The sequence below is a fragment of the Diabrotica undecimpunctata genome, chromosome 3 (assembly GCF_040954645.1).
Source record: "Diabrotica undecimpunctata isolate CICGRU chromosome 3, icDiaUnde3, whole genome shotgun sequence".
In the NCBI taxonomy this organism is placed as follows: Eukaryota; Metazoa; Arthropoda; class Insecta; order Coleoptera; family Chrysomelidae; genus Diabrotica; species Diabrotica undecimpunctata.
In genome coordinates this window covers 170153561-170167357 of record NC_092805.1, presented here as the reverse complement: position 1 = coordinate 170167357, position 13797 = coordinate 170153561, and the positions used below count along the sequence as shown (strand labels likewise).

Below are 13797 nucleotides of genomic sequence, written 5' to 3'. Positions count from 1 at the left end.
TCGTATGCAAGATTTGAATTCATTTGAATTAATGGCTGTATAATGATCAGTGCTTTCGTCTCATTCTTCTTAAAAATAGAATTTAAAAACCTTATTAGATCTTTAGCTTATTGCCCTTAAAAGGACATGTACATACAAACCTAGTCAAGCGATCTCCTAAAAAATGAAGATATCGTTTAGGTGAGTATTTTCCTACAAATCCACCAATAGTATCAAGCGACATGATTTCGTATGGTTCCTTGCCTGGCTCTAAATGGGATAAACCAATGTCTAGGCTTCTTCTTGATTTGTTTTTCTTGCAAATATCACATTGGTTACAAAATTCTGCCATAGCTGCATCCACATGTTTAAAATAATAAAAAGGTTGTATCATTCCTATCATATGTGTAGTTTCAAAGTGGCCATAGAGAGAATGAATTTTGTTTACTAACTATAAACCAAAGTTCTTAGATGTGAAAATACGTCCTCATTTTCTTAGTTTTTTTTTATAAACTGGCTGCCCTGAACAGGTTATTTACCTTTAACTGTCCGTTTATTACTTAACGAGACTTACGAATCATTATCAATCTGTATTGGAATCAAAAGGCCAGTATAAAGATAGAAGAACAAAAGTCCGAAAATATAGATATAAAGAGAGGAGTAAGACAGGGCTGTGTTCTGTCACCATTACTGTTTAACGTGTACAGTGAAGCCATATTCCAGGAAGCGATAGCGGATCTGGGTGATGGAATCTCTGTAAACGGAAGAATAGTAAATAACATAAGATTCGCTGATGACACCGTTATAATGGCAGACACCATGGAATGGCTACAAGAATTGGTAAATAGAATTAACGATTATTGCATTAGATATGGACTAAAAATAAATAAGAGAAAAACTAAATTTATGATTGTCTCAAAAACGCAACATGGAAATGAAAGATTAATGATAGAGCAAACCCAAATAGAAAAAGTAGAGACATATAAATATCTGGGAACCTGGGTTGATGACAAAAATGACCAAAGCAGAGAAATCAAAGTCCGAATTGAAACTGCAAGGCAAGCATTTGTGAAAATGAAGACAGTGCTTACCAACAGAGACCTTCAGTTGCATCTCAGATTGAGGGCTCTAAGATGTTACATATTTTCTATCTTACTATACGGAATGGAAGCTTGGACATTGAAGAAACAACACATAAGAAAAATAGAAGCGTTCGAAATGTGGTGTTACAGAAGAATATTAAAAATTCAGTGGGTTTAAAGGATTACCAATGCTGAGGTACTACGACGTCTAAATAGGAAGTTAGAAATTATGAACAGCATAAAAAGAAGAAAACTAGAATATTTGGGTCACATAATCAGGGGAGAAAAATATGAGCTGCTGAGAATTATTATGCAAGGAAGGATCCAAGGAAGAAGAAGCATAGGAAGAAGACGCATCTCCTGGCTGAAGAACCTTAGAGAATGGTTTAACTGGAGTTCACTACAACTTTTCAGAGCAGCAACCGACAAAGTGACCATAGCCGTTATGATATCCAACCTCCGATAGGAGATGGAACTTTAAGAAGAAGAAGTCCGTTTATTGATCCTACTGCTTTGCTAAGTGCCTTTCAAAAACTGCTTATTTATTTCTCTCTTTTTGCCTCCTCTATTTGTAACTGTTACTTCAAGGTACTCAAATTTTGTTACCTTCTCAAACTTATACTCCTCCTCATTCGTTCTTAGGATCCATTTACTTTCGTTTGCATTTTACCCTCTCATTTTCATATATTTGTTTTTTTTTTATTTATAGTTAGGTCATACTTTCTGTGTAATAGTAAAGTCATATTGCGAAAGTGCACTAGGTCTCCAAGTTCTTTATCGGTTTGTGAGTTTATTTTAAGATTTTCTAATGGCTTATAACCTGTGATTACCTGAAACTTTAGCTCTATAATGCTGCCTATAACATAGAGCTTCTTTTACTGCGAGGCACTTCAAATAAACTGGTCTTTTATCTGTTTTAAAACTGATTCCACTTCTAAAGCACTCGCATCTATAAATAAAAACGTTCTTTTCTGTGGGTCAAAACCTGACAAAATTGGACTCTGTCAGAAGACTCTTCACCAAGTTCCAAATCGATCAGTATCGGCTTTGTTGCCACCTTCACATCTTCAAGGTGACCAAAAACCGATTTATAATGAGCAGATCTCTGGTGACAGATGAAATACCGGTTTTTTCTTTAAAGAAAATCTGTTTTAAAAGCTTTTTGATCCAAATCTCATCTCATAACATTCACAGTATGTCTTCCCGTTCGAAATTCAGTGTTTCTTGTTTCGAAGATTTGTAATACTCTAGCTACCCGATTAATTTGATGAAGAAAAACAGTTCAACATGTCGATACTTTTTTTTTAAATTATACCAGACGTTTTATTTTAATTACTGTTTTATTCGTGCTTCCGATTTCCTAACCTTGCCATTTGAGAATAATCATAAATGGAATTAAACATGGACACAGGCTTCATGCTAAAATGCCCGTTATAGTGACTTTTTTAAACCAGGACGTCCTAAAACCAAAAAAACTTCAATGAATTTAAAAACTATGACTAATTCACAAGTTAATAACGAGATCATAAATTCATGCAATCCTTAATCTTGTAAGACTTTTAAAATATTTGTACATACTCCAATTGAAAAGTCAAAAATGATTTATATTCACCATTATAACATCCAGTTCCTGCAAACTGTACGAAAACGCAGCAGCTTGTTGCATAATTCAACTATCCAATTTAAAGATCAGCACAACTTGTGTCAAGACCAGAATTGTTTCAGTTCACGGCTGTTCCCAGTTTTCCAAACTATAATTTACAACTCTATAGAAACTATCTATTAAATATTTGAAGACATAAGCTGGAGGACGAAGCCTGTTCTCTGCGGGAAAGTTCAAACTAATGAAAGCTCATGAACAATGCAAACTTTCGTGAAAATTTGGTTGTTTTATTCGCTTATTTTCTTGGAGAACTAAAGTAATTAATCATTCTCCTAATATTACGTAATCTTCTTCCGCGCAGGAGATTTGTGCATCTTGGTTAAATATATATTTTTTATACAAGTTTAATTAGTGTATCTGCATAATTTAACTTGAGAATTTGAGAATGAGAATTATAGTAACAAAAAATTAAAAAACCAAAAATAAATAGCATAGCAGATTAATTACACACGTAGTCACTTGTTTCTTGTACAAGCCATTACATTTAGACAAACTAGGTAGACTAGATCAGATTATCCAGCTGTTTGTTTCGCAAGTTTTAGGAAACACAGTGGTAAAAATTTGAATTCGGTTTCGCTAGGTAGAAATCGTTTGATTTCTCTTTTTGTTTTTAGATGGCGTAGTTACGTCCGTATATAGTTATTTTGATAACTATTGTCTAGGACGGGAGAGATTTTTGTTTTGGTACAGAGCACTGGCTATACCGTTCTGACGAGACCTAAAGAGGTCGAAATACGTATAAGCGGTTGTCGCTGCCCTGTATCAAAACAAAAATCTAATACCGTCATTATATTTTTTTACTTACTTCGTTTGGAGTACCAGAAACTGAATTCACTACGAATTTTGACCAGGATGAACGGCATGTGGAAAGCAATTTTAGATTCCCTTGCCGAGTAATTTATCCAGCTGTTTGTTTCACAAGTTTTAGGAAACACAGTGGTAAAAATTTGAATTTGGTTTCGCTAGGTAGAAATCGTTTGATTTCTCTTTTTGTCAATATTTATTTGTTTTGCTTCAACCACTTGGGGTTATTAGTATAACAAAAAACAAAAAGTCTTCTTCTTCTAGTTCTTCTTCTTTTTCCTCTTTATAAGCAACTCTGCTTGTTCATTGGCGGATTAATACCTCTATGGAAGGTTGTCACTCCATTTTTTCCGCACTCTTCCCATACTTTTTCTGCCGATTGGTGACTTATCTCTTGCTATTTTGACGACGCGAGTCTCCACCATTCTGCTTATGTGGTTATTCCATTCTTTTTTTATATTTTGTGTCCATTCATTTATATACTGTACATTTTCTTCTAATGTCTTTACTTCTCTTTCGATCTCTCATCGTATTTCCTGTAATTCTTCTCAATACTCTCATCTCTGCCGTTTCCAGTAGCCTTTTCGTTGTGGCTGTGTCGGGTCTTGTCTGAGGAATATGTCATTATTGGTCTTATACTGGCTTTATAAATTCTTGACTTCATCTCAGTGTTAATTTGTCTGTTTCGTCATATAGTGTTATTAAGGCATCCTGCCAGTCTAATTGCTTTCTGTACTTGATCTCTTACTTCTTTGTCCAGGTCTCCATAGCTAGACAGTGTAATTCCCAGGTATTTGGACTGTGGATCAGTCTTTGTAGACTATTTTCATCTTGGGCCATCAATATTGCGTCGTCTGCATAACAGAGTATTTTTATTTCTTTGTTTCCCATTCTGTAACCTCTTCCTTTGTTAACGCTTTTGATGATTTCAACCATGATCAAATTAAAGAGCATGGGGCTCAATAAATCTCCTTCTCTTATTTCGCTGCCTACTTCTATAGATTCTGTAAGTTGTCCATCTATTCTGACTTTCATTTTGTTGTTTTGGTAGATGTTTTCGATAGTTTTTATAATATTTAGAGAAACTTCTCTATTATAAAGAAGTAGGATTTCATCTTTGAGTCCTACTCTGTCAAACGGTCTTAGAGGCGCCCGTGTATATAAGATGCTAATTGTTGTATTGTGTGAGAACATGACAAAAGTGAGTTTTAAAAAAATTGCTGATCACGTTATTTTTGTTATATGATGTAAGTAAGTTTAAGGTTGCATAGCGGAGAGAAATTATTTATAAATATTAATAAAATATTATGTGCACAATATATCTTTTAAAAATAAGAAAACCCACCAACTACGTTATTAATATGCACATGGGTTATTATGTTATTAATAACGTAGGTAATGTTCATTTCAATTTATTAAAATAATAAGAATTGCACCAACACCTTAAGGTATTTTTACCGACACTATGCACTAAAAATAATTTTTCTACTTATTTTCAGATCCACTTTATCTACAAACGATCATCGCTATTTATTTGAGTACAAATTATGTAAACCAAGATCAAAATCTGCAATAAATTTTAGAAAAAGTAAATACTTTCAAGGCCATCGAAAACAGTGATGAGTTTCCAGGTGGAGGAAAATGTTCGTCAAATTGTTATGATCGCTTGCGTATAGCAAAGTAAATGGGAAAATTAAGAAAAGTTTATCACTTTCGTTAGAAAATACACAAGCGTTTATTAAAAGTGTAAAAATTGGAGTTTGATACTTAAAAGTGCCGTGAAAACATACAAAAATGCTAGATTGTTGTTAGAATTATGTCAAAAAATACGTACATAAATGAAAACTTGATAAAAACAATTAATATGTTCCAAATTTCATAAAAAAGTTTTTGGAAATATTTCGTAGATGATTTTTTTCAAATTGTACGAGCATTATGATGGTTATGTTCCTTAAAAGTCGAATAAAGGATAACAGTTATTGCAAAGGACATGATCGCATCTTTATGGATCCTGGTGTTCAGTTTCTTGTTGAGGATTACCAATGGATACGAAGGTAAGTTTTTTTAATGACGTTTTGTATCACTTTGAGAAACAGAAACGTTTTTGGTCTTCTTCTTTACGTGTAATCTCGGCGACGGAAGTTGACCATAATCGAGACTATTCTGATCTTAGATGCGGCTGCTTGATACATCCGACTTACGCAGTCATTCTTCTACTTGATATGCTTGTTTTGTTTTGGATCTGCCGGTCTTCCGGAACATGTTTAAGGTATTGCAGCTTTCGTGTTTTAATGATTTCCATATTTTTCCAGTCATTTGTTATTATTTGTCATGACTTCGTGGTTTATTACATGTTCACTTTATGTTATCTTCAGGATTCTGCTGTATATACATAATTCGAATGCTCTAACTTTCTTAGTAGTCAACTCGTTAAGTGTCGACGTTTCCATTTCATAGAGTAGTTAAGAAAATACAACCGTTACCAGATTAAAACCCATTTTCAGGTTTCTTGTACAAAGTACCTACTGCTTTCATGTTATTTAAGTTTTGCCGGTCTCTTTCTACTCTCACTTTCATTTCTTTGGAGTAATCGTTTGTGTGATTTACTACTGTGCCAAGCTAGTTGCAGTTTTCTACTTTCCTCCTCCATAATGCATACTATTTTGTTCATCAGTGTTTGAAGGCCTTGAGGACTCTCCACCAATATAAAAGTATCGTCCGCATACCTATTATTGTTAATCGGTGCACTATTGATTTTTACTCCTCCTGTTTCTCCCTTTTCCCGATTTTTTTAAAGTATGCGTTGGACATTCATCATCATTTAATATTCGCTTGTCCACTGCTGGACATAATCTCCCTTATAATTTCCCATTTGTTTCGATCTTGTGCCTCTTGCATCTCATTCACATGGCAACGTTTTAGATCATCAGTCCAACGTTTTTGTGGGCAACCTCTGCTTCGGTAGACATCATCTCTTGGTCCATCTGTTATCTGTTATGCGAGCTACGTGATCTGCCCAGTTCCACTTCAGTGTTGCTATTCTCGCTACAGCATCAGCCACTCCTGATCTCCGTCATAGCTGTCGGTTTGCGATCTTGTCTCGAAGTGAGACGTGCAATATCACGCTCCATCGTCCTTTGAGGCACACAGATCTTTTGCACTCTTCTCCTTGTCATGGTCAACTTTTTGGCTCCGTAAGTCAACACTGGCAAAACACACTGATTAAAGGTTTTTCTTTTAAGGCATATTGGTATGTCAGTCGATATGAAAATGTGGTTCAACTTGCAGAAGGCTGCCCACGTCAGTCTTATATGACGAAGAAGCTCAACGGTTATTTTTTCCTATGCAAGTTTGACCTAAGTATTTATAGGTCATTACCTGGTCTGTGGATCTTGTTCCTACACATATATCTTCGCTTACTACAAGATTTGTTATCATCTGGGTTTTAGTTATACATATTTATATTTAATCCTCCTTCTAGCGAGAAGGGTGTTGGACAGTAGCGACGACAAAACACAACTCTGTTGCATCCTTCAGAGGCCCTCGAAACATTCCAGGAGTGTCCTGAAACATTAAAAATCTAAACTGAATTATTACAAAATCCTTTTCAATATCTCAGACAGTTCTGAAGCATATCATGCTACTCTGAAATCGTTCAGAGGCCTCTACAACGTTTCAGTGGAGTACTATACTGCCCAAAGATTTTAGTTCCGTCGTCAGAGATTTAATCTTTACAAACGGGACATAAAAGCTGAGATTTTTAATTTTACTGAGAATTTCAATTTTGGGACCTGAAAAAATATACAAAAAAGTTCGCCACTCATACCCTTTGCCTTCTCCCTAAAACCCCCTCTCGTAAGGAGAGAAAACTGAAAAAATGGATTTACTAAGAATCTGTACGACTATTTTGAACGTCAGTTACTCGCGAAAACAATTTTAATAAAATTTGTATCAACTCGACGATAAAAATTCCATATCTTTTGATCAGAGTGCCCTATTGACAAAAATCAAAATGCGTTTTGATAAATGAAATGTCCTTACGAGGGGGGGGTTTAGAGGGAAGTCGGAGGGTAAGAGTGGTAACCTTTTTTGAATATTTTCAGGTCCCAAAATTGACATGTTCAGTAAAATTCAGCTTTGTGCAGCTACAGAGTCCTCTGCAACATTCTGACAGCCGATTGGACAAATTCTATGCTCTTCGAAACTTACCTGAGGTGCTAGAACCATTTTAGAATCATTCTAAAATATTAAAGGTAGTCATGAAGCCTTTGAGTGCTCTTTTTAATAGTCCAAACAATTCTGAGATAAACCACGCTACACTGAAATTTTTCAGATGCCTTAAAAATATTTCAGAGTGTTCTAAAGTATGCCATGCTACACTGATATCTTTCAGAGATACCTTTCAGGCTGTTATGTATATATTTTTTTTAATCTCTGCAATGTTCCAGTATAGTTTTATACTTTCCGAAGTCTTTCAGCCGCTTCTGCAACATTTTGAAGATATCTGAAATCTCTAAAAGAATTTCTTCATATCTCTAAAATAATGGTTATGAAGCACTAACCAATCTCTTAAAGGACTTACAAACATTCCAGGAGACTTTTGGAATATTAAGGGCTATCATAAATTAGTCTTGAGGCTTTTTTAATAATCCATGTTGTTTTGAAGCGTCTGAGTTGTTGAAGACTCTAAGGTATTTCAAATATCTAAGAAACATTTTAAGCAGTTTTTAAAATCATACCATGTTGCACTCAGGTCTTTTAGATATCCTAGAAATTATCATCATCAGTGGCATTACAGCTCGTTATGAGCCAAAGCCTTCTTCAGAACAATCTTCCATTCGCCCCTGTCTCTGGCAACTCTTGCCAGAGACAGGGGCGCCATGCTCTTACTAGAGGACCTCCATGCTTTTACTCCAATGGATTTTAGATCATCCTCTATGTTATCTTGATACCTAAGTTTTGGTCTTCCTCTGGCTCGTCTTCCCACTGGTCCTCTTCGGTCGAAAATTTTTCTGATCGTTGCATCTTCATCTCGCCTAATTACATTTCCTATCCATCGAAGGCGTGCTAATTTAATACATTTTACAACGTCAGGTTCCTCAAAACTTCTGTATAACTCAAAGTTGTAGCGCCTACGCCACAAACCCTGTTCTTGGACTTCTCCATATATTTTCCTTAGAATTTTTCTCTCGGAACGTTTAAGCAATTCTTGGTCGTTGTGTGTAAGTGACCACGTTTCTGACTAGTATGTTAACACTGGCCTTATCCTAGATATCCTAGAAATAGACAGTTTCAAAGCATATTATAGTTCACTGTAAAATTCTAGGGTCTTCTGGAATTTTTCTAGAGATCTCTTCAACGTTATAGTGCAGTTTCATGCTTTCCGGACTATTCAGAGATTCAAGAGCAGTCAATAGGTATTAAATTTTGACCAAAATCTTTCAGGACTCTCCAGAAGGGTCGTAAAAACTAAAGAACATTCTGAATTTTTTCAGATGCTTCTACAATATTTTACAGCAGTTCTGTTAGCCCTTCATACTGCACAAAATCCTTCTGATATCTTAAAAATATTAAATTACAGTTCTTAAAATCTCTCAGGGGTCCTAGAAACAGTTCATTATGGACATAAAGCATTAAAACCTGTCCTGAATTACCTCAGTGGTGCCCTCATTTTTCATTTCGTGTTCTCTTTAATGCATATGTCTTCATAAAGAAGCAGAAGGCTTATTCGCTCCGAAGGAAAAACAAAAAACTATAACATTTTAGAAACGAAATTACATATTTTTGAGGTGTTAAAATATATATTTGTTGATGTTATAGGTACACCTCTATGAGTTTTCTTAACTCGGGATATTTTTGGACCTCCTTTTAGATTTATGGGACTGAAATTCGTGTAATTTATGAATGTATGTGTATGGGTGTTGTTTAAAAAAGGATGTTTTAGTTTTTGTTTACATTTCTAGTCAGTATACTTAATGATTTACGATACTTTACAATACAATCTCAATATTTATTTAGGGTTAAAAAACGTAAAGCTTCAAAAATAACTTTAAATTATTATTATTAGTATATAGACAGTTTCACAAATTATACAGGATGGTCCAATTATAACACTCCACCTCGTTTCTCATATTGTTGCAGCCATTCGTTATTGCAGTTGGTTCGAGGTTGCTTTTGTTTAATAGATAAACCTTTCTAAATGACCCCATAAGCATAGTCCAATGATGATATATCTGGCCATAGTGAGACTATTTAATGAATTCCTTCAGTGTTTGGGAAAAAGTTGGTTTACAAATAAACTACTAGGTCAGATATCAAAAGCGAAAATTTTAAAGTAAATTTTTCTTATAATTGATAATTCTCAAGCTCTTTATCTTAAAGTCTTCTTCTTTTATACTCTGTTTTTAACAGTACTGAAGAGTTCTACTGTTGTTTTCCACTCCTCTGCTTTAAAATTTGCAACCAGGACGTGCATTGTCTCCCTGGTCCTATTTTTCCTTCCACTTTCCTTGTATAACCAATCGCATCAACTCATATGTTTCATTTTTTGTATCTGACCAAAGTAGCTCAGTTTTCTTTCCTTTAAAGTGTAAAGTATCTGAAATTATTTACTAGTGTTCTGTTAATTGATTTGCCTTTATTGTTGTCTTCTAGTGATCCTTTAAACATCTCTTCTGAGCACTTATTAAAAAGTAGAGGGGACAGTACACATATTTGTCGTACTTCTCTTTTTATAGGTATCTCTTTAGATATTCGTTGGTCTAGTCGTATTATGGCTTTCTGATATCGGTATAAATTTGTAATGATTCTAATGGTGTTTCGTAATATGCTCACAAAGTCACAAATAAGAATTTTTCTGAGTATAAATGCCAACTATTATATAATTCTTTTTATTTATTCTTATTTCGTTTTTTTTCCCTTTTTTCAGAACTAGTTGAAGTGACTGGTTGCGACACTTGCAGATTGATGCTTACGTGTCGCCATCTGACAGCAGTTATAGCAATACTGAAAGTAGATTTTGCAGGACATCATTTAAACGACATTTTTGAAACTGGAACTGTAGAAAATTGGACTGGGAATGGATCTTTTATGAGCGTTATTGCCCCACCACTCTTTCCTCCGGTACATCCTAGAGACGTTCTCAATGCCAGGTGAGTATCAATAAAATATAAGTAAAGTTATATGACTTGAAAAGATAATGGTTTTCATAAACCACTTTTTCGATCTAAGATGCTTAAATAACTAAGACGCTCCCATACTTGGAAGTTATTTATTTAGCGTATGGCATTTTGACACATCTACAATATTACAATAAACATTACAATAAACCTTAAAATTGACTCGATATAAAAATTCTTAAATCATGCCCAATTTATAGGCAAACGTCAAGGTTGTTTATATAGTTAATCGACGTGTTGTTGTTCTTCTTCTGGTTCCTATCCGTTTCGGATGTTGGAAATCATATTGGCAATCATGACCTTGCTCGCTGCGGCTCGAAACAGCTCCGTTGAGGTTTTCTTAAACCATGTTCTTAAATTCCGCATCCATGATATTCTCCTTCTACCGGGTCCTCGCTTACCTTTGACTTTACCTTGCAATATAGACTGCAGCAGGGAGTAACGGTGCTGATTTCTCATAACGTGACCCAGATATTGCAATTTTATGCGTTTGATCGTAAACACAATCTCTGGTTCCTTCTTCATTTTTTCTAGAACTTCCTTGTTCGTGATCCTTGCTGTCCATGATATCTCAGCATTCTTCTATAAAGCCACATCTCAAATGCTTCAAGTTTTTTAATAGTGGTGTCTGTGAGCGTGACTTTTGAAGATGGTGCTCATTTTGTTAAAGACCGTTCTTGCCTTTCCTATGCGGCACTTTATTTCCTGTACATTGCTCCACTGTTCGTTTATAATAGTTCCCAGGTAGCAATACTGTTTTACTCGCTCTATCTGCGTCCCATTAATGTATAGATGAGCCCCATTTATATTCTCCTTGCTGATAATCATTTGTTTCGTTTTGTGGGTATTAATGTTTAGTCCGTACTGTTGACTGTACTCGTTTATTCTGACCATTAGCCTAGACTTGTTGTTATGTGCTTGATATAGTGGACTTCGCCGCAGCTGCATACCGGTGATGGTAGCTTGCCTCATTTATGCAACATATCTGCACATCGACCATGTTGAGTTCTGATGCGGTTAAGTGTGTACCAGGTCTTACGTGGTAGGTCAAATCCAGAAGTTGTCTCTGTGATGCAAGGTATGGCTGTATTTGGTTGAGCTGCCGACCATTCATGGATCTTGGTGATCATGTTGAACCCTGTGGCTGCGGCTGATTCTGCAGTTTGTATTGGAGATTTTCTGGAGCGCAGTCGACTTTTGGTTGCATCTTCTATATAGTTATGAATCGGCAGCGCCGTGTTGCTAAGGATCTTGTTATATTCGTTGGTAAGCAGATTGAGTCGACGAAGTTGTGGTGGTGGAATGTCGCTCAGCACTGGTAGCCAATGTGTTGGTGTAGATTTGATTACTCCGGCGATCATTCTCATACTTGGAAGTTACTTGAAAACATAGAACATCACATAGTTGGAAACTCACAAAACAATTCCTGGAGCATATATATCATGTAATCAGAATTCTCTAATTGCCAATGTCCACTTTTTATCAAGTCTCTCAACGATGCATCGCTTTTGCGTATCAATAAAATTGTTTGTTTTTATTTTGTTATATTTATCTTTACTTAGCACCTTAAATTTAACACAGTCAACTGGAGGTTTAAATAATTCTACAATAAAGTACTTTCAATTATTGTAAAGTTATCTATGTTTCCCTGTGATCTTGCTAGTTGCTATCTAAGTAATCCAAAAGCATCCAAAGACAATAAAATAGTATCTACAAAATTGAAGTACCGTGAAGAACGTCCTATTACAAGGTCCTTGACCTTGCTTTTACATTATAAGGGTTGCATAGTTTGGAGGGATCGTCATGTAAATTTGCTGGATGTAGGTTCTTTTCAATGTTGAGTATCTAAGAGTGAATAACGACATATAATTACTTTACGTGGTCTTAGTTTATTTTACTTTGTAAATTGATGTAAAGTGGATTATTCAAATCACTCTTTGCTAACTCAGAAGGACGTTTCTTTTTTTTTTAATAAATAAGCATAACACTTTACTTAAACAATATACAATCCAATAAATATTAAATATTATTTTATTATTATTTAATACTATAATTAATATATCATCATCAGAGCCTTTCCAGGACTCCCCATTGGTCTTTCAGTTTATAGCTTCCATCTGTTGACCCATTAATCAGTAGGTCGTTTTTCTTTTTATATATGTGTCCCAACCATTTTAGTCTCTGCGCTTTAATAAATCTAATAGATCTTCTCCCTTCATTATGTCTCTTATTTCATGGTTCATTCTTCTTTCCATTTTTTTATTTTGCCATTCTTATCAGATCCATAATTCTTCGGAAGATTTTCCTTTCGAATATTCTTAATCCTTCCTTTCTTTATCTGTGAGGCACATTGTCTCAATGCGGATGTAACTATTGGTCTGATTGCAATTATATATTTTCAGTTTTGTACTTCTGGATAAGTTACTGTCCTTCATTAGCCTATCTATGGTATCTCCAGTATGTTTTGATGACTGCTAGTATTTGCCCCGTTACTTCTTCACTTCTCTTATTGCTATTCATAATAAAATTACTCCCAAGTATTTAAATTGTTGAACTCTTTCAAAAGGGTAGTTTTCTATCTTTATTTCTCTCGTCTTGTTATATTCTCTTCTAGAATAGATTTCATATTTTGTTTTTCCTTCGTTAATTTCTACACCTCTTTTCCTTACTTCATTTACCAGGATTGTTACTGCTTCTTTAAATCTGTCCTTATTTCTTCCCTTAAAATCTATGTCATCTGCTACTAGGCTTATTTTTCACTGATTTTTTTTTCATCATTTTTACTGTCGATTTCTCTCACAATCCGGCAACGTTGCCGATTGGCTGATTAGGTGTCATAACCCTACCGTTCCTTCTTTATCTGTCAATTGTCAAGTTAACATTTCTACGTTTCTTTTTTACTGTTTTTTACACTATTTATGTATATTGGCTTGCCTGTATATTGGATTTTCTGTCCATTGCACTCTTTCCTGTCTCGATGCTGCTTGCTGTTTACATTGTTTTTGAATAATTACTACGATTTTTCGACTTTTCGTTTGAGCAAAATAATTTTCACGTGTTATTACTAATACACACTGTTGCCAAGTCCTTC

General features: G+C 34.9%; 1 protein-coding gene across 1 annotated transcript in view; it reads left to right on the top strand.

Annotated features, from left to right (window-relative positions):
* Nucleotides 1–13797, top strand: part of LOC140437799 (uncharacterized) — a 94587-nt gene that overhangs the window by 23743 nt on the left and 57047 nt on the right. The window contains exons 2-3 of the mRNA XM_072527544.1: nucleotides 5028–5582; nucleotides 10457–10679. Of these exons, the coding sequence (XP_072383645.1) occupies nucleotides 5519–5582; nucleotides 10457–10679 (287 nt within the window). The 5' untranslated portion in view covers nucleotides 5028–5518. The remainder of the gene's footprint in view (nucleotides 1–5027; nucleotides 5583–10456; nucleotides 10680–13797) is intronic.